Genomic DNA, 26,175 nt, shown 5'->3' with positions numbered 1-26,175 from the left:
AACCTTCGGAAAAAAAAAACTGTGAAAAAGAAGGCCAGGGTCATTTGTGACGTAGATCGAGATGTCAACCAAAACACATAAGAAAATATATGTGCATGCTTTAAAATATGCGCTTTAGAATGTATTAACATAGTTTTAAGCGCTTTATAAATAAATAATTATTGTTAAATTATTATTATTATATACTAGTCCCCTTCTTCATGTCTTCTTAGTTGTTGATGAAGATCATTGTGTGGCTACAAATTTTCCTGTAATCTTAGTATCTAAACCTGATACTACTAATTGTTCAGCTTCACGAAAACAAACCTGCAAAATATAGCAGACTTTTTTAGGTTGTGGGTTGTTTTTGGCACATTTGCTGCTTCAATGGCATTCCCATGAGTATGTTTCTCTTTTTAAAACTTAAAATGATAAACATAATGATAGTTTGTTTTTTTCAAATAAAATCCTCTGCTTTACAAGGTTTTCCTACTCTTTTTAAATATTTTGTTTTATTACCATCTCAGAATTCAAATGAGTTTATGAAAAAACTTTTCTTACTCATGAATGGTCGTTATACTTGTTATTGGACAGCCTAGGTTTGTACTACAACCTAAATGACAAATAGTGTTTTTTTTTTTACCTATTATCGGATGCTATTACTACCTATTATCAGACAGCAGATTTGTGAAAACAATGCAAAAATTATGCTTATTTTTAACTGAAATAACACAGACAATAATTGCTGAAAATGTAGTTTCTTCTCTGTAACAAATACAAAACTCATGTGTCACACTTGTTGGGAGCTGCATGGCAGTTATTGTCACAATTTACTGCAATTTTCTGTCCTCACATCTTTTGAGTCAAAGAATTGATTTTTTGTCACTACTGTATCTTGCGATGGATGCCTGAGAAATAAAGAATATTTCTAGTTTTTCAATTAGTAAACACTTTGGGTCAAGTTCTCAGCTTTTTTCTATTATTTGAGATTTTTAACAATCTTCTCAAATAGTGACTATGCAATGGGTAGGTAACTTGTGTAGGTAACCCCTTGAACTTCTTCAAATTACTCAATTGAATGTTAACAAGCAATTACTCATCGTAGGTTTTACAGACACAAAACACATCCACTGCAGCTTGGGGACAACTGTGGCTAAACACGCTATGAATTTTGTTTGTAATTGTTTATTGCTTTTCATAGATGACCTAACAACAACAGACTCTTCCATGGGAAGAAAGTGGATTTGTGGTTATGAGAATATCAAAAGAGCTTGAAGCGTAAGTATGTCAAGTTGCAGTTGCACTTCCTAAAATTTGCAAACCAAAGGGGAAAAAGTATGTAGCTCATATAGAAGTCTGTTGGCTTGCCTGTTGCGTGGTTTTAATGGTTACAAATCCTATGCAACTCAGATATTCATCATAGTAGTGAATAATGCACTCGAATCAAGGTGAATTTCATTCCATCCTAGAATTAAAGATACCGTACTGGCACCAAGTATCATAACCTCCACTCACTAGTTTAAGCCCTATTTAAAAACTCAACACATGGAAATTGAGACTCACACTTTTAAAAAGGCAATCGAGAACAAAGTCACTTATGCTTGCAATATGTCTGGCTGGCTCATTCAAGTCATCTGACTCTCATTCGAGAACAAAGTCACATGCACTTGCAATATGTCTGGCTGGCTCATGCAAGTTATCTGACTCTCATTCTTTATTCTGTACTCAGGGCACCAGAGAATGTGAAAAGAATCTTCAGTCTTGAGAACGCGAACAGGGTATGAAACATAAATGTTTTGATGAGGATTTGATCCCACATACACATTTTTTAGCACAATTCCACATCAAACATAAATGGCGAAAAACCCTTGCATCCCAATCTTTATCTTACGTTATTCCTCACTTTAAGCTTTCAGTCACATAATCAAATCCAGGCCAAACCTTATGATGCAAGTTCCAATTTTCCAATTTTTATTTTACAGTTTGAGAAGAGAAAAGTTGAAGAACAAGAAGTGAAAAACAACTATGAAGGCTACTCACAAAGATCTGGTAATTGACTAGTCTCCTATGCAGCCGATTGTGTTGGAGTCATGCAGGTCTCTGCCACAAACCAAGCTTGGTGGGGGGAAAGGAGACTAGTAATAATCAATTCTTTTTTTTTTTTTTTTTTTGCTTTGAGGAAGAGTAACCTCCAGTTTTTCTGTCCTTTACAACCTAAATTGTGTCAATTTAATGTTACTCATGTTTTAAGGCTCTTAGGGGCATTCTAAAAGGTTGGGAGGTATTGGCATAAATGTTTGTTTCTTGCAGCATTTTTGTTAAGTTGTTTTTGTATTTCTGTGTAAACTTTCTTTTAGTTGCTGAACTGACTTTGAAGATCAACACACTTGAAAGACACATGAAAGAAAGACCAAAAGTAAGTATTGATATCCCAGGGGGGAGGGGAGGGGAGGGCTGCTCTGATATTGGCATGACCTGGAAGCAGGTTTGATATCTTTTAAGTGTTCTAATTTTTTTGCCTGTATTTTTTTAGGGTTTAAAAACTTTGCCTCTTTGGGGTTTAGTAAGCGTTGTATGTACTGTATATTTGGGATGCAAAATTTTGTCCCTAGAAAGAAGACTTTTCTTTGAACAAGTAACAGAAGGATGGTCAGTTGGTGGGTTGGATTCCATCAGTTGTAATTGTTTTACCTTTCTTGTAGGATAAACACAACAAAGTGTTTCTACACTGGCTGACAGACCAGCGTAAGAAAAAGCTGAAGCATCTAAAAAACAAGGATTTTCCAGGTTACCTTCAACTCCTTCAAGAGCTGAATATACCTGAGCTAGAAAGCCCTCATAGCAAGTGGAATAAGTACAAGTTTAGGAAATTTAAGATTGGTGTGGAAGTTAAGGAGAAGAGGAGCTTCCTGGACAGGAAAATTATCACTTGAGAAAAGACATGTATTTCACAGAGCACAGAAATTAGCTCATGCCGAGAAAAAAGTTGGGTACAGTTAAAACCTTACACCTAGTACAGTATAAAAACCTGTAGCCTAGAATAAGCACCCTCAAAGTAAGAACCATTCAAGGCCAAAGAAACTGTTTCTTATATTAAATAAATTGATCGTGGAAAGATTTTTATAGTTTCAAATCAGTGCTGCAGTCAATACATAACCAAATGGAAACAAAGTGGGGAAAGAAAATGTACTTAAACTGGTAGTGGTTAAAAAAATTATTCAGATATTTTTCTTATAGAAAATTGTACCCCTTGCTTGCTCCCTTCCCCCTAAAAACAACAGCCATTGATTGACAATTTTTTTCCATTCCCCCATTACTTAAAATTTGAGTTTTATTTATTTTCGCCACAAGTGGCAGGGTTACACAACAGAAGAGCCATTTACTGTGGGCCTTTTAGTGTTTTGAAGTCCTCAAGATCAATTTCGTTTCCTTAAAATAAAATTCAAATAATAATACTTCAAGTTGCTCGCCGTGCCAATAGGCCACCCAGGTATAAGCATGCACGTGCGCTCAACCTACCTCATCTACCGTCATGAAGCACGCTTTGTTTGGTGCAAGCTTAAAAATTTGCATGCTGCATTCTGGTAGTTGAGGTAGGTTACTATAAAAACGCGCATGCAAGCTTATACTGTAGCTGGAATGGTCTGTTGTTTCAAGAAAAATGAATGGCTGATAAATTGATGATAATCATGGTAATCTATTCTCAAAACTTTGTATGTACATTTGTTTTATTTAACAAATTTCTTCAATTTGTTCATTTATGTTAATCTCTGTGTGTACATTCATTTTGTATGTAATTAACAAATACCTTTTCTAATATAAACCGTTTTACTTGTTCATTTATTGTTTTCTACTTTTGGTCAGGAATAAACATGTTTGCAAAAAATGATGCATTGATACAAACCACAAATAAATAGTTTGACTCAGAGTTCAAACATACAAGACTAAAAATGTCTCTAATATTGTGTTGCTATAGTTTTATTTAGATGGAAAAAAGTTATGCCATAGTAGGGATTTTCTTAATACTGCTTTGATGGTGGGACCTTCATACCCTGGGTACCAGAGCCTCCAGACTTCTTTCTCCTACCCGCGCTTGTCTCGGAATTTTGTCTGAGCGTCACTGGGCAAGAGAAGTCTGGAAGCTCTGGTACCAGGGTACCAGAGTTAAAAACAAAGAATAGGTTGACACCTAGCACAATCAGTAAAACCGTGAACACTGCAAATATGTGTAGAATGTTTCTTCACACATTAAAAGATGTCTCAATAGAGACATTTAGCACTGCGTTTTTTCTCGGAAACGTCAAACCTCTGGGTGGCACGTGACAAGGCCTTGCGTCAAGTTTGCAGTCTGCGTTTCGCGCTTTGACCTCAGGAGCACCGTCTAGCGGTAAGTGATTTACCTCGGCAGTTTCCCCCTTTTTTTATGAGCTCATGCTAGAAGCCATGAATTAGCGTTCTTTATCATTTGATTCTTTACTATTACTAATCTTTTTGGCTTGGTTGAAGTCGATCATATGTTTTGCACTTTTTCCCGCCAAATGTGCTACACTACGATTTCTCCAGTACGTCAAACAGCAAACCGGTAACGGCAATTCGCAATAAAAAACTGAAAACGCGATGCTAAATGTCTCTAATAATTCACAGTGTTTGAATTCTTGTGTCTGATTCGTCAGAAGTCAAAAAACATGCCACAGATATTTCAGTTCTTCATGGTTTTACTGTTTGCACTGGAAAGATGACATGGAGCTCTAAAGCAAGAAATTCCTGGTCTACTAGACTACCAGCTTTTTCCTCACCAAATTCCCAGTTCAATGCTGTAGAGGCTATCATTGTATAAGGTCCTTATTGTCTACCGTTAGGTCTCTGTGGTTCCCGCCTGGTCTATCTATCACTAGGGCTGTGAGTGTGTGAATAGTGTTAAGCTATCCATTTGTAGGTTCTTAATAATGGTTCTTCTGAGGCCTTCCTCAAGATAGTATGGACAAAACAGGACATCCCTGTGGGTTGCCATGTTACCAGTACTCAAAGATGACTAAGGCGAGCTGTAAGCCACCTTGTCACACAAGCTGTAAAATGACTAAGACCTCCCCTGTGAGTCACTTGTCATGGTAGCTCCAATATGACTTAGACCTCTCCTTTGAGGCTAAGACCTCCTCGGGGAGGCACTATCACAGTAGCTGCAATATGACTAAGACCCCTCCAACAAGTCACTTGTCACGACAGCTCCAATTTGACTAAGATCTCCCCTGCATGTAACTTGCCATTGTAGCTCCAATGTGACTAAGACCTCCCCTGTAAGTCACTTGTCACGGCAGCTCTAACTTGACTAAGACCTTCCCTGCGCGTAACTTGCCGTTGTAGCTCCAATTTGACTAAAATCCCCCCTGCACGTAACTTGCCATTGTAGCTCCTATGTTACTATGACCTCTCCCACAAGTCACTTGTCCCCTGTGAGTCAATGTAGCTCCAGTTTAACCAGCACTTCGCCCGTAGTGACCTCGTGTAGAAGTAGCCTCTCGTGCCACGGTCCCTTGCCTTTCTTTAACAGACTTGCAAGACTGACTTCCGTACGACCCAAGAAATCTGGAAAAATAGCAAACAAACAAATGTCTGTGAAAAAAAGATAAAAGAGGATAAATGTAGCTCTATGTGGTCTTCTTTTTAGAAAAATATGTCCTTGTTTTAACTCTATACTTAACTCTACTCTTTTAAGGTGGACCTTTTTTGACCTGGTTTATGTTACAGCCGGGCTGCTTCCATAGGTGTAATAGTACAACCCTTATGAAAAAGTTTGGTATAGTTTGCAATAATTAAACTATAAAGTAGACCCCTGTCGAACCCAGTGAGACCGAGCATGTACAGTTCTAAATAGCTCGAGAACGGGTAGCAGGTATGGATATGATCAATTGCCGTAATGGCTGCTTTAAGGCCGTCACACGTACGTTTTTTTTTTCTCTCGCGAGAACGCGCATTTTTTTTTGCGTGTTACACAACCTTTTGCAACTTGTTTTGCATTTCTCAAAGTCGCATGAAAAGTAGAACGCTCTTCTACTTTCTGCAACAAATTGCTTCAAATCGCAGGAAAAACATCACGTGTGACAGGGCGCGTGCGACCTGCAACATTTTTTTTTTGCGAGACAAGTTGCAACCGAAAAGTCTACGTGTGACAGGGCCTTTAGTGTCCTTACCGTTTAGCGATAAGTCCCTGTCGAACCCAGTTATACAAGGCACTCTTACAGCACTAATAGCCCGAGAAATAGTAGCAGGCATGGATATGATCAATTGCTGTAATGGCTAATTTAGTGTCCTTACCGTTTGGTGAGAAAAAGTCCCTGTCGAACACTGTGATACAAAGCACATCTTGCTCCATGTCCTTGACTGTAAAGGTCATGGTCGAGTTCCATTTCGGGTTGAGAGTCTGAGGGCAGACGCGCGTCTTGTGCTCCTGGCTCCCCATGCTTACTTCACAGTACGGGTCGCTCATACCTGGAAACATGCTCACTCAGTGCACATGTTATGACAAGAACAACTACAGGCAAGCTGTAGAATAACTAGATAGACTGCGTGGGCGTGGTGAAATAATATAATTAGGCTAAGTTCAAATGTCGTATTATCCATGAGGTGTTTTCAATGCAAATGCATGCAAATAAAGATAAGACATCGACTCGATTCGTTTGCATGCATTTCTTGCATTGAATATGGCTAATTGATAATACGATGTTTGAACTAGGCCTAAATCACAACGTTGAAAATTTATGTTTTACGCCTATGTGAAAACAGTGTGGTTTCTTTGACGTTTCGAGCGTTTAGCCTTTTTTCGAGCGTTAAGCCCTTTTTTTTAGAGAATTAAGAATTTTATAGAGAACGTTTCTATTAATATGGTCGTTATTTAAACCCTTCAAATTCGTTGAAGGTCAGGGGGTGAATTTTTGTCTAAAAAAATGATTTAAGCGAGTCGAATTCTGTGACTTTCTTGTTGTTTTTGAAGTCAAATCATTCGCCTTTCATCTGACTAGAAAAAAACTAAAACCCTGCTTACTTTTACTGCATTTAAGATTTCTGCAATAAGATCTTACCACTCGGGTCCGATGACTTGAGATCCACACCCTCCACTATCGTAACCACAAGTTTGCCGATGCCCGACGTACGAATAGATCGAGCTGAAGAAAACAAATATGTCCTAAATCATGTGCTAAGCCACAGATGTTCTTCAAACTGGGGTATTAAAAACTATCACTATGCTAAAATTGATAACTTTAGCAAAAAGTGCGCAATTCAAGGTAAAATCTGCACATATCCGCCGGACTACTGCAAAAAAAGATCAACTTGAAACGCCTGCTGTTAACTCATAGTTAACTCTACTAACTATGGTTAACTGAATTTAAAATTAGACCTCGTACCGCATACTTTACGATTCGCCTACGGATTTTAATGTATTAAGTAATGCTCCGTGTAAGAACTAGGCAAAGTCCCATTGTCCTGCGGCAAAAAGCTTAATTATAGCTTTCCCACATAGGATCTTTTTTATACCAAACATGCATGCAGGACACATAGAAGATAGTAAGATTTTGAAGAAATTGCTCATGTCCTTTGTTATATACCTTACTGGTGATTTTTGGGGTGAACCAATCAGAACAAGCCAGAACAACAGCTGTTAGTTGTCTTATATTTACAAGGTTCCCCATATGTAATGTACCTGAAAAGCTGGATCAGACATAGTAATTAACCCTATTACCAAAATATAAAAAAAAATATTATGAATCATGTTGTGTTTTATTGGCCTTTTTGGCATTTTTGACATGCCAGCGTGCATTTGCCGTTGGGTTGCCTCTTACCCGGAGCATTACTTAAAACGGTGTGGTCGTACTATTATGTATAACATGACTAAACATGGTGACACTTGACTGGTTGAGGCTGCGAGAGTGTTCTCTTTGCTGCTCATCTCTAAAACGTCGCTTGCGTCTGGTTAAACCTTTCCACAAGCGCTTATCAAGTGTGATATAAATAACCGGCACAAGTAACGCGCTGCTGAAAGCCAATGACGTCAACCAATAATTAGCACATAGTGTCCTCAGACTCGGTCTTGAGGACCGCACAACTTGACTCAGTGCGGAGGGCGACCACATAAGGATGTAAGTTACCATGATGGCAGCGCATACTTTGGTGAAGTCGACCTCTTTTCGAGCCCGCATCACACCATACATCGCCTCTATTTGCTGGTGATGTCTACGTATCGCCCAAGTCGCTCTAAGTAAACTCGTGACAGTCAACACGCAACAAATAAAGATGTAAGCAGATACCATAAGGGCCCTTCCGAGTAAATGTGCATTTGCATGATTGCTTGAAATAGCGAGGGTTAGATCGGGTTTGACGCATTTTTTGTCGCACTTAGGTTCCAAAGGTCCCCTGTAAAGTATCACTGCCACAGCTGTCGTCACGCCCCATGTCAAAATAGCAAGGGCCCAAGACAAACTCACTGTCAGTTTTCGTTGCCCTGGAAACTTCGTTAAAGCTTCAAAGCGATCATAACCAATGGCTACTAGCGTTGCTAGGGTAGCGAGGATCGCACTGATATACGTTGAATTTCTAAATTTGTAGACAGAATAAATCGTACTGTCACAGGCAAGGAATAAATCCATGTTAATGATTGCGATTATATGAAGAAAGAGACCAACCAACATGACCAAACAAGACATCATCAGATTAAAAATTAAGATTTTGTCTGCTGATTTGTTTTGAGCCCAGATGGAATGCGATGCGACTCCTAGTATGATATTGGCGATATGGGCTGTTATAGCGCTTGCGCAGTTGTTCCTCGGTTCAGGGAGAGTGCAATTTGAGCTTGCATTAATTCTTGGCATCTCTACTCTCAATGATGTGCCTTGTGTTATAAGAAAATCTGCAGTATTCATACGGGTGTTTTGCTAAAAATCCCCACGCACCGCGTCTAGCCACAGTTTGTAGTTTCAAGTACGATAATTTTGTATCCGTCTAACTTCGAATGCGTCCTCTCACCGTAAAGATGTAATCTGTCCACATATACACATTTTTTAAACTTGTTTGACTGGTAATAACTTGTATTTTCTGGATCCGTAATCGTGTAGCCACAGCTTGAAGTTTTCAATGACGAACGAAGGGATTCAGCCGTAAACTTCAGACATGCAATGTGACGCATTAGAACAGAATTAGCATGAAACAATCCTTTTTCCCTTCTTATTTTACGAACAATCTGTTTTTTCTTGGATTTTTTAAGGATTTCCACAGCTTGTCTTTCTCAACCATATAAAGTTTCGCCAGCTGTAAACTTCTCACAGCGCATAGGATTTGGATTGCCTGGAGGATCCCCCTCTTGAATATTCGTAGCGTCTGTTAATTAATGAGGTAGCACAATCTTTATCAGTTTTCTAATCCATTTACCTCACTCCTTGAATATTTGATTGAATGAGATGTTTTCAAGGGGATTCTAATGGGGGTAATCTACTACTCAGCAAATGATCATTCAACATCAATTCATTATCCAATTTCGATTCGTGAGCAATTCATCTTTATCAGTTGAAGAATTGAAATGTGTTGAAATCCTCTCAGGTAGATAAGACTTGACCCTGTCAAATCAAGCAGGCACTGACAATACCCAATATCCATAAGATCAAATCTGAGTATAACATAAAAGCTTAGAAATAGCAAACGTATCTTTAATGTTATCGTAACGCGCAGCCAATAACACACTACAGGCGTAGACAGGTGTTCAAAAAATTGAACAGGAGAGAAGATTTACCTAATATCAGTCAGGGAACTCACCTTGACGGTTTTAATATAGTTTGAATTGTTTTGAGTGGTGCCCTTTGTCCGTGGCTTCGAAACAAAGCGCTATGTGCGCTCCCTCAGAGGACAGAGAACCCAACACTGTTTTCTGGTCTTCATTTTGGGTGTTCCTTTGATTTCGAATCTCCCCAGTCCCTTTTTGTCTCCACGGCCACCAAGTAAACAAAAAATATTAGATTTGATTGAGCTTGATTTAGGGACGTGTCGTTAAAAAAAATATCAACGGTTTACTAAATTGCGCAAGTAAAGCGAGTATCCTATCTTTTCTCGTTTTTTTTTTTTTTTGTCTGAATTAATGCTATTAAGTTATTTTTTAAGCAGGACATTTGTCTCTTTTGCACACTTATTTCAGAGAAAGCATTATACCATCAATTATGATGTGAGCTCTCGGGACGATTAATTGCATTCTAGTTTCCTTCATTCAAAATCCTTGAGCATTTTTATTTGCCAGCAATGAAATGGCTTCCCCTAACACCACCTCTCCGCGCTGGCCAATCAAAAAGTATTAAATGTAATTCCACTGAGCAGTTGGGAATTGTTGACGAAAGTTCGCAGAATATTAAAAACCGCAGTGTAAAAGGTAAAATACCGCAGATTTCTACCCTCCAGCATCGCTCTTGAGTCTTTTCAGTTTGGTTCTAGCAGATGTCAAATACTTTTAATGATTCTTTGATTACCCATTAATGTGACAGCTGAAAGATTCTTCATTAAACTCACCACCTAGACATTGGTTAATGATACTACAATTCAGGGTTTCCATGGCTGCCGACGAAAGAGAAAAACACTAGGACGGCTATCAAGACCGATCTGCTCTCGGTGTAACACGTACGTAGGCTATTTGAAGGCAAGTAAGGCCAAGTTAAAAAGTTCCAAAATATAATTGCACGCAAATGAAAATTTTCTTCTTTCCTGCATATTGGCTAGACAAGGAACACAAACATGAGGGAGGGGTTTGGAAGACGGGGGGGGGGGGGGGGGGAGGGTGCTAACTGCATTCTTTGTACACCGAATAATAGGGCAGGTCCGCAAAGTGTATTCCAGTAGCCGTCTAACAAAGTGAACAACGCGAAAATGAAACTACTGTAGATTTGAGTTTAACTGGCGGGGTTTAACAAATATTTTAGCATTCTAGACTACTTGCAGCCCCTCCTTTGGCGAGCGTCAGTAAAAATGAGAATACGCGTGTTGCGCGCGCCGGTCCCAGGTCACCACAGGCCATAGGTTTGTCGCGCCACAGGGGTGGGGACCCCCTTCTTTCGGTGGTTCTCCCCGTGTGGCGATCAGAGCGATTAACTTATGCGAAAACATACCTGTGGTGAGCTTGAACCGCGCGCGTCACGGTCCTATTTAGCCTGTGTACAACCGCTAACTAACCTAGCAACAATGCCTGTTGTCAGGGTAGTTAGCGCTGTACATAGGCTAGGGCCGATTTTCTTCTTATTTTTACTGACGTTCGCCAACGGAGGGGCTAAGACAGTCTATAAGCATTCTCGAATAGTGCTCAGGTATATAAATATGTTACTATTTTACTGAGGACACGTGAAATTATCACATTACCATGCGATTTTGACTAGAGTTATACCATCATTTCTACCTATAGATCTCCGTTCCCTGATAGCTGTTCGCGAGGAAAAATACTATTTTGGGGGCTGGGCACGATCCAGAAACATTAAGAAATATCCGGGTACAGCCAGTCAGGAAAATACTGAGGAGGGGGAACACGTGCTCACAGTGCCCCAACCCACATATTACAGATATGTAGATTATTTTGAATGTTTACAGGATGTCAGCTATAGTACTACAATGCATCATGGGTGGGGTTTAGTGAAGTGGGATATGGGCAATTTCAAGACAATTTCCAGATTTTGCAGGAATTTTTATTCCATTATTTACAACCACTGAATACTGGATATGTGGGTTTGTGGTAAAAGCAAGTTATTGATGTGATAAAAAAATCTAAAAATTTAAAATAGTAATAGCGAAGATGACAGCTCAATAATAATTCATTCAAGTAACTACTTATATATGAACCCTGAACATTACTGTTTCTGACTTAACTAACCTCACCGACCTCAGAGGTGATATATAAGTTTCACTGCAACGTTTCTTTCTATCAAACTATGACTATACTTAGATATGTTAATGGGACACTCTTTGCGCTCGACATTCTGGCTCGCGTGAAAGAGGGTCCAGTATTTATTGCATGCGCATGCGCGTACATGTACCAATCAGCGATCTTCACGGCAAAAGTTGAAATACGAGCGCGCGCAATAACGAACGTGCTTAAGGAGGGTCGATTCCCGCGCTTTAAAATAACGAAAACGGAAAAGCTCTTTGATTGATATATTTTCCAGACTTTAATTATCATCTGTCCTGTTCTCAGAAAAGACTGACAATCAAGTATTTACCCACGACCAAAATCAGCGTATTATTTCTGAAATAAACCCTCGCTCGTCCCTTTCGCAGCCATCTTGAACTAAGCAACCAGGCCACACCGCATATATGCGGTGTATTTATATGCGGTGTATTTTCGCGCATGCGCATGCATTAAATACTGGACCCTCTTTCACGCGAGCCAGAATGTCGAGCGCAAAGAGAGTCCCAGGTCCGGACTATGGATACACTGGCCCTTACAGGTTACAGAACGTTAACCATGTGCTTATCCTAACAAAAAGGACCCACCAAACTAGATACGCACTACCTAGAGTGTGTCTACTACAGACTACATACCTTAAATACGAGGCTAGTTTTTCTTTTTAGTCGAGGGATCTGAATGACAACCCTTGATAAACACAGCAATACTGCTGATTAGTAAGAGGTTGTGTGGGGTGGGGTGGGGGGTCTTGGCCCAGCCCCATCCCCCCACTCACCCCCCCCCCCACCTCCCCAACTACCGCCATCACTGATCGCTATCTAGAAATCGAACTTGACGAAATCTTTCAAGGCGGGTTCCTGCGTCACTAGGCTAGTCACAAGATCTAGATATGTGCTACTGAATGGATCTCTTGTATTGATCACGCCCTCCGCAGCCATTAGGATTTCAACCAGACTGTACTTGTGCCTCTGTGGTCGATAAGATCTCAATTCGAGACTGAACTCTTCACTCGCGTTTCTGTGGGGAGGCTTGTTCGGTTGGTTAATGAACTTAGTTACAAGTTCCTTTGTCTTCGGGCCAAGGACACGTTTTTTGAATGCTTCTATCGTCCTAAACGAAAAACGTAAAGGAAAAAAAAAGATGTCAATCAAAGTGCATAGTGAAAAATTTTAACAAAAAACAAAAGCAAAAAAAAAAAACATACGGAATATATGCGTTTAGCCAGTATTATTATTATTATAATTGGCTCTACATTCTTGACCTTTATAAAAAAGGGAGGAAAGACATTCAGGCTCTTCTGCATAATAAGGTACCCGAGGCTTAAAGCCGCATTGTCACCAGTTCACTTCCGGAGGTCCAACGAAAACCTCAAATCGTTAGAAGACAAATGAATCTATTAGAATCCGAGATATTTAACATGCCATCCGCTCTAAATTATCAATCACATCCTCGAAGAAACTTGCAATAGACACAATGCTTTTAAAATATTGAAATATTTTTCGCGTTTTCCGTTAAAAATCATCGGAGATTGTTACGTAATCGACCGGAAGTAAACTGGTGACAATGCGGCTTTAACGAGTTCATAACGACTGTAACAAGTATATGTATATGGTAGATTTGTTAGAAAAGTTTTCCATGAGGGTTGAGTCCCCCAAATAACTAGTAAATGGTTTGCAAGCATTCACGAGTTAAGCCATAAATTATATGTGCTTACTTCTCTTGGGCAAATCGTTAATATTTCTGCGGGCAATCTGATATAATTAATTTAACATGACCTCGAAGTAACCCTAGTTGCATAATATCTTGATGTTTATTCCATCCGGTCGACGTTTCTTGCGGGCACGACCACCTTTGTTGGCGAAACAACCACTTAGAGTGAGGCCCGAATTTGTTACAATACAATACATGTAATTTCCGAAGCTTTATCAAGTCAAAAATAGGCAACCATTTGAGTTCTTGAAAAAGATCAACGGGGGAAGCAGAGAAGTCCGCAGACAGGATAATTCTAGCAGCGCGCTTTTGGATTAGTAAAAGTTGTAATAAGAGTGTTTTAGAACAGTTACCCCACACACTGATACAATAAAGAAGCTGACCTGTTAGGTCGGTTAAATCGGTGATTGCAGGCCGCGCGTTATTACTTACTTTACGAGCAGCTTGCTGAGTGAAGCGTAGCAATCAACAACAAGTCTGACTTGGAACCAGGCCTTGAAATCTTCCCAGCTTCGTTTATTGTGATCCGAATACAGACTAGTAGATACCTGAAGAAATAACAAAATGAACATTACTTAAGCTAATAAGAAACCGTGATAAATAAAGCAGAACATGTTTTTGTTTTTCTAAGCATACAGAATCCTTGACATGGAATGGACATTAACATATCAGTGTATATAAAAAGATAAAAAAGAGAATTACACGAAGTTATCAATAGGTTGTTATTGTGAACAAAATTTGACTAGTCATTTTAAGAGCGCATCGGACTAACAAAACCTTTTTTGCTGCTATATCAAAGCTTTAACATGTTCTTAGCAAGTTCTTAGAATTTGTTAAAAACTCAGGCTTGGAGTTCACATAGAAAAGGTTCTTATAAAACAAAAAGAGTGTATCAAGTAGCAATAATTACAGCCTTGTTTTGTTCGTCATAGCCTCCTCCGCAGGCAACTCATAATGAAAAGGACGGAAAGAATGGGTTACCTGTGGCGAAATTGCGGTTTGTCACTTCCGTTTTTTTTTGCCACACCGGTTTGTCACTTCCGTCTTTTTGCCACAGGAAACCCAATCCTTTTTTTTCTTTTTCTGGTCTTTGAGATGCCTGTGGAGGCTAGGTTCGTCCCTATACATACCTCTCGCAAGCACTGGTCAAGCAGCATTGGGTCGCACACGGCTTCTATCAATGCGTCAACAAACGGAGAGAGGTACGCACTCTCGAGCTCGGAGTTTGACCGCCAAAACGCGGTTGAAGCTGAAAAATGAATAACAATCGAAATAAAACACGAGATACCAGCGCCATATAAAAAGAAGTTAATTAAAAGTCAAATAAAGAAGCCCTTGAATGTACAGTATTAATATTTTTCCTAAAAACCTTTGATTCGCTTTTTTCCACATTAAATTCGTTGCTGCGTGACTGCGGGGTGACCCAGCCCATTGAGTCGTTCGCTTACACAGCGCATCTCTTGAAAAGGCATACAACAACCCCCCCTTCCCGAAAAAGGTTAAACTGGCATATTTCATCGTTTGCATATGTTCTGATGCCGAAAATACCCATTTTGAAAGTTGCTGGGGAAAAAAAGTTATCTGTTCCTTTTTCCCAGGAGGGACCATTTCTTTTTTTTTTCCCAGCCAGCATTTGTGAGGATTTTTTTTCCCAGCCAGCAGTGGTTTAAGCATTTAAGCACATGAATAATTGCCAGTATAACCGATCGGGGCAATTTTTTCCCAAGCATCCGCTCCAGCGCCTCAAAAATTATTTTCAGCACAACTAGTTCGACTCTTCAAATTTTTCCCGGCATCCGAGGGGGCTAACATCTTCCCAGCCAGCTAAATAAACGGGCTGCGGAACAGATCCTTTTTGTGCCTTTGATTTTCTTGGACGTAGTCGATTGTTGATTGCATCTTAAAATGACTCACCAACGGCACCGTTCTTTACACAGCGCCAACCTCTTCGTCTTGCCAACCTTCGCCGCTCTTTGACGTTTTCCCTTGTGCGTTCCCAATTCTTTGACCATCTCTTTTGACCTATGTAGTTAACAAGCTCACAAAAGTTACTCATGTAACTACACATCTTGTCTGTCGCGTCATCATCCGTGCGAGACTCGCTAGAGAAAGCTTTCAATCCCAGGATGCCTAGATCAAAAGCCAGGTCAACCAACGGAGGGGTCGTGTCTTTATACACATCTTGTTGAAGAGACATGGAACCGTCATCTTCCTGAAATTCCTGAGCAAACGCTGTGGATATCTACAATACAATGCAATAATCTTTATTTACCGAGGGTAGCATATTAACCGAATTACAGTTATCTAACATATGGCCATGTAACCTACCTGCTTAAAGTAATTGAACGTTTTCTCGGAAGTAGATAGTAGGATGCTTGACGGTACTTGCTTGACAGGGGCTATCACACGGAGATGCTGAGCCATCCAGGCGACCAGAGAGGACGACATACTATCCAATGCGTGACAATTGAATGTGATAAAAAAAAACGCCTTAATGGTGAATGGGTAAGGCCTAAATAGAAAAATCTTATTAAAAAGCTATATTTTGGATTTGACAGGACTGAAACGTACACCTCCTGTGAGTAACTCCACACCCATCAACTTTTCCGTTATCGTACCAGAAGTTTTATTCGAAAAAGTGGATGCTAGGCACAAAAACGAACATTTGGCACAGTATTTCGGTTATACCTTGAAATGCAAAGTTTAATTTCACTCCAGTTTGAATTCTTGTATGCTACATCTGTGAAAAGCTCCAAGATGCCATTGACCAAAGCAGTTGCCCCCTGTTTATAAAGAATCAATATAGTCATCTTTTAGACACTTTCTAAAAATGACGTTTTTACATAATAACATAAAGACTCTATAAGAAGAACTTCACTGGACCGGTTGTTAATACTGTTTTGAATATGTAGTGTGGTTTTCATTAACCCGTGAAACAAAATGTGATAGTCAAAGCGTAATGGTCAGTAAAACACAAAAGAGAACAATAGAATCAGATCACAATAAATTGTAATACGCTAAAGTGTAGTTTACGGGTTAATGAAAATCACTCTATCGCTAACAGTAACAGTATCTTTACAGCGTATCTGTAGTTTCCACCTGAGAAACAAATAGAAAACAACATTCTTAGCACAGGAATTGACCCTGCGTCAAGACTGTTGTCCGATAGTGGGATAGCGACGACTTTTTTCAGGACTATTTAGATATGCCAATTGCCACCACTATACCTTTATGGACTTTTTATTCAAAATCGCGTGAACCCTTTCATCTGAATAGCCTCTTGATAAATACCAAAACATAGTGGCAGAGATAGGAACATATAACATAAAATGATGATTTAAATTGAGCCGTAAGTAGTCATCGCAACTTTGCTGTTAAATAAATTTGCTATATTTCGAAGCTTTCGCTTTTAATCGCTCTAACAGATCTCTCTAAAAATTCACACAAGGCTAGATAACCATGCGTTACATAATATCTGGAGAGGACTTAGGAAAAAATATCGATATGGGCTAGACATTTGTCCTAGAATAAAAGGCGGGGCCTCTTATTCACGTGACATTTATTTCTATCAACAAAAATTTTACGTCATATTATATTTTCATCCTTATGTTATTGATTTGGTGTATTGGACATGGAATCCATTTCTCGCGCAGTGCGCTCTGGTCGGAGACAAGTGTCCGCACCGCTACACTAACGTGGCATTACTGAGTCGACGTGTAACTAAAATTAGCTTTAGTACTGTTGGTATCGTACGAATCGAAAAGCTTTTTGCTAGCATGTGAAATTTTCAGCACATTCTTTCCGGAAACAAAATTAAATACCCGCAATAATTTATCACGGTACTATCATACAGTGTGTTTTATGCATGTTAACATTCTAAAAAGGCGCAAAATTGTTTCGATGAATAATCAGGGGCCATATGTTTGTTACCCTGGTTCCAGAGCCTCGAACGTCTCTCTATTTAGTGGCAAGCAAGATAAAGCCTCTGGCCTCTCGAAGCGCTATTTCGACTTCTGCAAGGTTCAGAATCTGAACTTGGTCGCTGATTGGCCAATTGACGCGTGGCCATGGAAACCAAGAAATTCTGACAGTTTCTTTTCGCTCAACCTCGAAGGCCATTAATAGAGACGTTCGAGGCTCTGGAACCAGGGTATGTGTTTGTACGAGTTTTGTTTGATATTTAGTTTAGTTGATTGGGAAGAATTGTGAAAAATTAATTTGTGGAAATCCATCCTCTTCTATTTTGTCCTTCTAACAGAGACTTTTTTATTACCCTGCAAACAGAGACCCAGGTAACCGAGCCTTTACCTCATGTTTCTCGGACTTAAAAGTCGAAGTTTTGGCTATTTGTTCTTTCAGCACAAATTCAAACAAACAACGCGAAAACCCAGAGACGTGAATCGGCAAGTACTAAAACAAAGAGAATTAAAAGCTTTGCTAGCATTTTACGTCTTTTGTTTGCAAACTAACAACTTGAATTGGACTGAACCGTAAAAGATCGATTGACGTCGGTGACAAAGGCGCATGCGCATACTCAACCCACATCGAATACTTTTCTGAAAATACTAGCTTATATATTATTATATGCTTAACGGCTTTATTAAGAAATGACCGTATCGGTCACAGGTCGATGCCCTCATTTATAGTACTTAGCTTCGTCCGAGGCTCCTTTTCGCTGCGCGGCTTCTCGTTAGTGACGTCACGTTTGATTTGCCGCTTACCCAAGCAGTGTCAGCGCTACAACATTCCGCCATTTTGAAAACAAAATACCGCGTTGCATCATGGGGCCTAGGAAAAAGAGCTGACAAAGAAGAAGCCTGGGAACGAGGCTATATAGTACTAAGTTTTAACCGGAAGTTGAACACCTGAAGTTTACAGAATGATCTAAGGATTGCTGTGTTGCGAAAGCACAGAAAGTCCACAAAAAGTTTACGGGTTATCCTTCCAATCATCCGATGATCGAGTGATGCTTTGCAAGCACGAGTTAAAGAGGAAACCAAGAGTGGAAAAGGGATTTACAACGGCAAGAAAACAACTCCAAAACGAAAAATTTATCATGTTATATTTTCAAGATCTCCAGCTTTCAGAGGGAAATTTCCGAGAGATGCAATATTTTTATCGGGTTTGTTTACAATAAGTTTTCATTTACAGAAAAGAAGTCAAACAGAGTTCAGTTATCCAATAAAAGATATGACTAGCTGAATCGCTGTCTCAAGTTCTTTATGCTTCTGTTCGACAAAATGATGGCACTGAATTCGAAGTCACTTCAATGCAACCAATACGAGCGGCCATTGACCAGCACTGAAAAACAACCGCCGATAAACAAACCATTTTCAATCGTCCCTTATTTTTATCTAAGTTTGGCCATCTCGTTGGTGAGTTGAAAACAATTAGACCTTTCGGCCTCTTGGACAATGATTTTGAAAGACTAATACAATGGCTTATGTTTGACGCAAAAAAAGTTAAAAGAAAACGTCAAGTACTTGCTTTCCCATCTTTTCTTCTTCTATGACAAAATGATTATTGCATTTCTCACCTCAGGACGATCCGGTGTCTTTTTGTTTGGCGCATCCAGCGGGAAGAAGATTTTGAATTTCTCGAAGAGATAAACAGGAAGTTACGAGAAATAAAATGTTATCCAGGAATATCATTCAATTTGATATCCTCTTTCATGATATCATCTAGCAATACATAATGGTACCTCAAGGAACTTTTCGCACATCTGAAAAGCCTCTCGAGCTGTTATCATCTCACTCAAGTCACCACCAAGGCAAGTGAGGAAGAAAGAGAATCCTTGCTCTCCCATCTCCAGAACTCGCTCCGTCAGCCAGCTAGAAAGATGTTTACAATAAAACGCATCAGCAACAATCAAAAGTAACCTACAAATAATAAGTATCATGATCATCGAGTGCCACTGCAGCCCTCTTCACAGCTGCTTTTAACATGTCCCTTTTGTTAGGAATACCCCCATGCTTTGCAGTCTACAGCTAACAATAAAAGTAAACTTCTTGAAACTTTATATTTTAGCCTAATGTTAAATGCAAAGTCGCATCATTCATTTGGGTAGGGATAGAAATAGTCAATAGCTTGTGAATGCCATTTTCTTATCCAGATTGGATAGCTTTCTCAAAAGCGCGCACTGTAACCCCCTACCGCTCAGAAAAAAAAAGATGAATCATCAAAGGTATTTCCAGGGCGTGAAGATGACATTTATCTACCTTAGATCGTTAGACCTGGAATATCCCTTGCACGACTTGCTCAGTCTCAGACTAAGCTCTGATAGCTTGAATATGAGTCGCATCAATTTCTGCTCGTCGGCTTGATTATCATGGTCACAAAAGTTACTGATGTAACTACGCATCTTGTCTGTCGTGTCATCATCCGTGCGAGACTCGCTAGAGAAAGCTTTCAATCCCAGGACGCCTAGATCAAAAGCCAGGTCAACCAACAAAGGGGTCGTGTCTTCATACACATCTTGTTGAAGAGACATGGAACCGTCTTCTTCCTCGACACTAGAAGACTGAAAATTCTGACAAAAAAAACGAAGCGAGTTTATTTAAGGCGATTTAAATGTAAAAAACGGAGAGATTGAAAGTGGATTATTCTCCAAATCATTAATATGGAATAAAAAGGAGGTTGCCCATTCTTGTGTTTCAGAACTGCCAACGCCTTGTTTTTACCATTTTTGAAAAAAATCGTTGATTGGGGTACTGTCATGCCCCTACTTGTTATTTCCTTTTAATTCTTTTAAATGTTAGGGGGAAGGGGTGGGGGCTGCACATGCCCCAGCGCCCCACCCCCTGATACGGCCGTGAAACTGTGTGTTATTCTACCAGAATTAACTATTTCTATTTTTTGGACAATACTAAACGAGAAATTCCTGCTTTGAATTAGCAAACGCTGTGGATATCTACAATACAATGCAATAATCTTTATTTACTGAGGGTAGCATATTAACCGAATTACAGTTTTCTAACATATGGCCATGTAACCTACCTGCTTAAAGTAATTGAACGTTTTCTCGGAAGTAGATAGTAGGATGCTTGACGGTACTTGCTTGTCAGGGGCTATCACACGGAGATGCTGAGCCATCCAGGGGACCAGAGAGGACGACATACTATCCAATGCGTGACAATTAAATGTGATAAAAAAAAACGCCTTAATGGTGAATGGGTAAGGCCTAAATATAAAAATCTTATTAAAAAGCTATATTTTGGATTTGACAGGACTGAAACGTACACCTCCTGTGAGTAACTCCACACCCATCAACTTATCCGTTATCGTACCAGAAGTTTTATTCGAAAAAGTGGATGCTAGGCACAAAAACGAACATTTGGCACAGTATTTCGGTTATACCTTGAAATGTGAAGTTCAATTTCACTCCAGTTTGAATTCTTGTATGCTACATCTGTGAAAGGCTCCAAGATGCTAGTGAACAAAGCAGTTGCCCCCTGTTTATAAAGAATCAGTAAAGTCATCTTTTAGACACTTTCTAAAAATGACGTTTTTACATAATAACATAAAGACTCTATAAAAAGAACTTCACAGGACCGCTTGTTAATACTGTTTTGAATATGTAGCGTGGTTTTCATTAAGCCGTGAAACAAAGTGTGATAGTCAAAGCGTAATAGTCAGTAAAACACAGAAGAGTACAATAGAATCAGATCACAATAAATTGTAATACGCTAAAGTGTAGTTTACGGGTTAATGAAAATCACTCTATCGCTAACAGTAACAGTATCTTTACAGCGTATCTGTAGTTTCCACCTGAGAAACGAATAGAAAACAACATTCTTAGCACAGGAATTGACCCTGCGTCAAGACTGTTGTGTGGTAGTGGGATAGCGACGACTTTTTTCAGGACTATTTAGATATGCCAATTGCCACCACTATACCTTTATGGACTTTTTATTCAAAATCGCGTGAACCCTTTCATCTGACTAGCTTCTTGATAAATACGAAAACATAGTGGCAGAGATAGGAACATATAACATAAAATGATGTTTTAAATTGAGCCGTAAGTATTCATCGCAACTTTGCTGTTAAATAAATTTGCTATATTTCGAAGCTTTCGCTTTTAATCGCTCTAACAGATCTCTCTAAAAATTCACACAAGGCTAGATAACCATGCGTTACATAATATCTGGAGGGGAAAAACTATCGATATGGGCTAGAAATTTGTCCTAGAATAAAAAGGTGGGGCCTCTTATTCACGTAAAATTTATTTCTATCAACAAAAATTTTACGTCATATTATATTTTCATCCTTATGTTATTGATTTGGTGTATTGGACGGAATCCATTTCTCGCGCAGTGCGCTCTGGTCAGAGTATCCGCACCGCTACACTAACGTAGCATTACTGAGTCGACGTGTAACTAAAATTAGTTTTAGTACTATTGGTATCGTACGTATCGAAAAGCTTTTTGCTAGCATGTGAAATTTTCAGCACATTCTTTCCGGAAACAAAATTAAATACCCGCAATAGTTTATCACGCTACTATCATACAGTGTGTTTTATGCATGTTAACATTCTAAAAAGGCGCAAAATTGTTTCGGTGAATAATCAGGGGCCATATGTTTGTTACCCTGGTTCCAGAGCCTCTAACGTCTCTCTGTTTAGTGGCAAGCAAGATAAAGCCTCTGGCCTCTCGAAGCGCTATTTCGACTTCTGCAAGGTTCAGAATCTGAACTTGGTCGCTGATTGGCCAATTGACGCCTGGCCATGGAAACCAAGAAATTCTGACAGTTTCTTTTCGCTCAACCTCGAAGGCCATTAATAGAGACGTCCGAGGCTCTGGAACCAGGGTATGTGTTTGTACGAGTTTTGTTTGATATTTAGTTTAGTTGATTGGGAAGAATTGTGAAAAATTAATTTGTGGAAATCCATCCTCTTCTATTTTGTCCTTCTAACAGAGACTTTTTTTTATTACCCTGCAAACAGAGACCCAGGTAACAGAGCCTTTACCTCATGTTTCTCGGACTTAAAAGTCGAAGTTTTGGCTATTTGTTCTTTCAGCACAAATTCAAACAAACAACGCGAAAACCCAGAGACGTGAATCGGCAAGTACTAAAACATAGAGAATTAAAAGCTTTGCTAGCATTTTACGTCTTTTGTTTGCAAACTAACAACTTGAATTGGACTGAACCGTAAAAAATCGATTGACGTCGGTGACGAAGGCGCATGCGCATGCTCAACCCACCTCATAGACTTTTCTGAAAATACTAGCTTATATATTATTATATGCTTAACGGCTTTATTAAGAAATGACCGTATCGGTCACAGGTCGATGCCCTCATTTATAGTACTTAGCTTCGTCCCAGGCTCCTTTTCGCTACGCGGCTTCTCGTTAGTGACGTCACGTTTGATTTGCAGCTTTCCCAAGCAGTGTCAGAGCTACAACATTCCGCCATTTTGAAAACAAAATACCGCGTTGCATCATGGGGCCTAGAAAAAAGAGCTTACAAAGGAGAAGCCTGGGAACGAGGCTATATAGTACTAAGCTTTAACCGGAAGTTGAACACCGGAAGTTTACAGGATGATTTAAGGATTGCTGTGTTGCGAAAGCACAGAAAGTCCACAAAAAATTTCCGGGTTGTCTTTCCAATCATCCGATGATCGAGTGACACAGAAGTCCCTCCAATAACTCGTAAATGCTTTGCAAGCACGAGTAAAAGAGGAAACTAAGAGTGGAAAAGGGATTTACAACGGCAAGAAAACAACTCCAAAACGAAAAATTCATCATGTAATATTTTCAAGTTCTCCAGCTTTCAGCGGGAAATTCCCGAGAGATGCAATATTTTTATCGGGTTTGTTTACAATAAGTTTTCATTTACAGAAAAGAAGTCAAACAGAGTTCAGTTATCCAATAAAAGATATGACTAGCTGAATCGCTGTCTCAAGTTCTTTATGCTTCTGTTCGACAAAATGATGGCACTGAATTCGAAGTCACTTCAATGCAACCAATACGAGCGGCCATTGACCAGCACTGAAAAACAACCGCCGATAAACAAACCATTTTTAATCGTCCCTTATTTTTATCTAAGTTTGGCCATCTCGTTGGTGAGTTGAAAACAATTAGACCTTTCGGCCTCTTGGACAGTGATTGTGAAAGACTAATACAGGACCATGGCTTATGTTTGACGCAAAAAAAATTAAAATAAAACGTCAAGTACTTGCTTTCCCATCTTTTCTTCTTCTATAACAAAATGATTATCTCATTTCTCACCTCAGGACGATCCGGTGTCTTTTTGTTTGGCGCATCCAGCGGGAAGAAGATTTTGAATTTCTTGAAGAGATAAACAGGAAGTTACGAGAAATAAAATGTTATCCAGGAATATCATTCAATTTGATATCCTCTTTCATGATATCATCTAGCAATACAAAATGGTACCTCAAGGAACTTTTCGCACATCTGAAAAGCCTCTTCAGCTGTTATCATCTCACTCAAGTCACCACCAAGGCAAGTGAGGAAGAAAGAGAATCCTTGCTCTCCCATCTCCAGAACTCGCTCCTTCAGCCAGCTAGAAAGATGTTTATAATAAAACGCATCAGCAACAATCAAAAGTAACCTACAAATAATAAGTATCATGATCATCGAGTGCCACTGCAGCCCTCTTCACAGCTGCTTTTAACATGTCCCTTTTGTTAGGAATACCCCCATGCTTTGCAGTCTACAGCTAACAATAAAAGTAAACTTCCTGAAACTTTATATTTTAGCAGAATGTTAAATGCAAAGTCGCATCATTCATTTGGGTAGTGATAGAAATAGTCAATAGCTTGTGAATGCCATTTTCTTATCCAGATTGAATAGCTTTCTCAAAAGCGCGCACTGTAACCCCCTACCGCTCAGAAAAAAAAGGTGAATCATCAGAGGTATTTCCAGGGCGTGAAGATGACATTTATCTACCTTAGATCGTCAGACCTGGAATATCCCTTGCACGACTTGCTCATTCTCAGACTGTGCTCTGATAGCTTGAATATGAGCCGCATCAATTTCTGCTCGTCGGCTTGATTATCATGGTCCGGACAGTAAGAACGTAAAGTAATCTCACTTTTTTTGACCTTCAAAGCTCTTGCTACGTGCGACAATCTATCGGTGTCACATTGTACACTGATGGAACTGTGGAGCATTCTGATTCGTAGAGACTTGGCAATGTCGAATAACTTCTCTCTAAGGTATCCATTTTGGGTGAAGATTGCGTCAAGTATCTTCTGGCGATCTACATAGTCGCTTAATCTGAGGATCGCCAATACTGCTAGTTCTTCAACGAGTTGAGAATTCAGTGAATTCAAAAGCACTAAATGCTCCGTCTCCGCCGCCTTGGGACAAGGAAAGCTAAGACAACAAAGTACAGGTTCGAGAACCAGCTTCAGGGTTTCTGCGTCCGAAGGGGCGTGGTACAGGATAACCCGAATGAGCGAGCTGGGCGGGGCCAGGTACCAGTGTGCTGTGTGGTCACGGACGAACTGTGCTATCTGACAGAGAACCATCCAATTCACAGTGATTGGTCTGGACATCAGTTGAACTGCGAGCCAATTATCAGCGTCAAACTGATCAGTCTGACAATACAAAATACATGCACTTTAATGCCATTTTTATACACATCATTTTAACCTAAAATAATTTAAAGAAAAAACAACTATCAGTGTAAAATTACCTTTGGATTTCGTTTTATTTTCAGCTATTACTCATAACTTAAACAAAAACCCGGATTTTTCCCTGTTAGCTCAAGCTTCTTTCTCTTTCCCTCCCCAAAATAGTAATTTTGATAGATTGTGATTTTTCTTTAAATAAAAACATTATTGACTGGTAAAATCAAGCATATATAGATGATAACAGTTTGCTTATCTTAAATGTTTAATCGACCCAGTCCAATCGAAATCTTGCAAAATCCAAGTTCGAGTTAGGTGGTACTGTATTTATAGAACTTACGTCAGTTAAAGGCAGAGGCACTCTTGGAAGAAACAGCCCAATCAGTCCTATAAGATCCCGGATCTCATTTCCCGAATGTATTCCTCTTATGGCTTCCTCGTCTTGGTCAGGCCTTTTAAGAATACACTTGCGATGATGTGAAAATGCCGCTTGTGTCAATCTTTCATCCACACTCAGGACATCGAACAGGAAAGCAAATGTGGAGACGTCTACAATGGTATCTCGTGGCCAAATAGGTTCTGGGCGTTTGCTCTCTTTCTCGTCTTCCATTGCTTCAAGACTGTACGACTTGGAGTCAGATCTGCCAGCGAGATCACATAACGTGAAGGGCAACTTGTCAGTGTCGCAGTGACCAAGGATCTGACCCAAGAAGCAGCTCACCAAAGCTGCAGAGATTTCAAATGCCAAGTTTGTAGCCGCAGCATCGCATTGACGAAACTGCAATGCTTGGATAATGGCACACCATGTCTGAATTTCCAAATCCACGGTGCCAATCCTTATTGTGTACGGCTGCCGAACCCTTTGCTTATTTGGTTCGACGTCTGATTCTTGGAGGTTGAACTGGACCATTTTAACTGCCGAGACAGTAGCCAAGGGAACATCTTCGTTTGTTATGCATCTCAGCTCGTCTCTTGT

At 39.7% G+C, this 26,175-nt stretch overlaps 4 protein-coding genes across 11 annotated transcripts in view; 1 reads left to right on the top strand and 3 right to left on the bottom strand.

The window, feature by feature from the left end:
* LOC116620805 (30S ribosomal protein S15) overlaps positions 1-3,924 on the top strand; it is a 48,500-nt gene extending 44,576 nt beyond the window's left edge. For 2 of the 4 annotated variants that reach the window (XM_048721486.1, XM_048721487.1), the window contains exons 2-6: positions 1,181-1,257; positions 1,709-1,757; positions 1,962-2,028; positions 2,337-2,395; positions 2,682-3,924. In XM_048721486.1, the coding sequence (XP_048577443.1) occupies positions 1,232-1,257; positions 1,709-1,757; positions 1,962-2,028; positions 2,337-2,395; positions 2,682-2,912 (432 nt within the window). In that variant the 5' untranslated portion in view covers positions 1,181-1,231 and the 3' untranslated portion in view covers positions 2,913-3,924. The remainder of the gene's footprint in view (positions 1-1,180; positions 1,258-1,708; positions 1,758-1,961; positions 2,029-2,336; positions 2,396-2,681) is intronic. The other 2 variants (XM_048721484.1, XM_048721485.1) reach the window with 1 other exon arrangement.
* Positions 1-26,175, bottom strand: part of LOC5516654 — a 192,681-nt gene that overhangs the window by 113,850 nt on the left and 52,656 nt on the right. Inside the window, exons 26-29 of one of the 5 annotated variants that reach the window (XM_048721471.1) lie at positions 20,603-20,723; positions 19,825-20,135; positions 19,308-19,437; positions 19,143-19,202 (exon numbers count right to left, since the gene is read on the bottom strand). The exons of the other annotated variants lie outside the window; for them this stretch is intronic. Coding sequence (XP_048577428.1) covers positions 19,143-19,202; positions 19,308-19,437; positions 19,825-20,135; positions 20,603-20,723 — 622 coding nt within the window. The remainder of the gene's footprint in view (positions 1-19,142; positions 19,203-19,307; positions 19,438-19,824; positions 20,136-20,602; positions 20,724-26,175) is intronic. 5 annotated transcript variants of the gene reach the window in all.
* Positions 4,624-7,284, bottom strand: LOC5516664 (intersectin-1). Its single transcript, XM_001636669.3, has 3 exons — positions 7,056-7,284; positions 6,292-6,465; positions 4,624-5,562 (listed from the first exon to the last, which is right to left on the bottom strand). Exons 2-3 carry the CDS (start codon positions 6,461-6,463, stop codon positions 5,435-5,437), a joined length of 300 nt encoding a protein of 99 aa, XP_001636719.3. The 5' UTR covers positions 6,464-6,465; positions 7,056-7,284; the 3' UTR covers positions 4,624-5,434.
* On the bottom strand, positions 7,743-10,774 carry LOC125559786. The gene is made up of 2 exons (XM_048721479.1): positions 9,778-10,774; positions 7,743-9,345 (listed from the first exon to the last, which is right to left on the bottom strand). Exon 2 carries the CDS (start codon positions 8,889-8,891, stop codon positions 7,827-7,829), a length of 1,065 nt encoding a protein of 354 aa, XP_048577436.1. The 5' UTR covers positions 8,892-9,345; positions 9,778-10,774; the 3' UTR covers positions 7,743-7,826.

This window comes from Nematostella vectensis, chromosome 14, assembly GCF_932526225.1.
Source record: "Nematostella vectensis chromosome 14, jaNemVect1.1, whole genome shotgun sequence".
Taxonomy (NCBI): domain Eukaryota; kingdom Metazoa; phylum Cnidaria; class Anthozoa; order Actiniaria; family Edwardsiidae; genus Nematostella; species Nematostella vectensis.
This window is presented reverse-complemented; position numbering and strand designations above follow the sequence as displayed.

Bases quoted from the DNA above. Each gene is read 5' to 3' on its own strand.
- LOC5516664 (XM_001636669.3), bottom strand. From the start codon at position 6,463: ATGAGCGACCCGTACTGTGAAGTAAGCATGGGGAGCCAGGAGCACAAG. The intron at 5,563-6,291 runs GTAAGGACACTA...CTATTTTTCCAG, and splicing joins GGACTTTTTCTCACCAAACG to ATTTCTTGGGTCGTACGGAA.
- LOC125559786 (XM_048721479.1), bottom strand. From the start codon at position 8,891: ATGAATACTGCAGATTTTCTTATAACACAAGGCACATCATTGAGAGTA.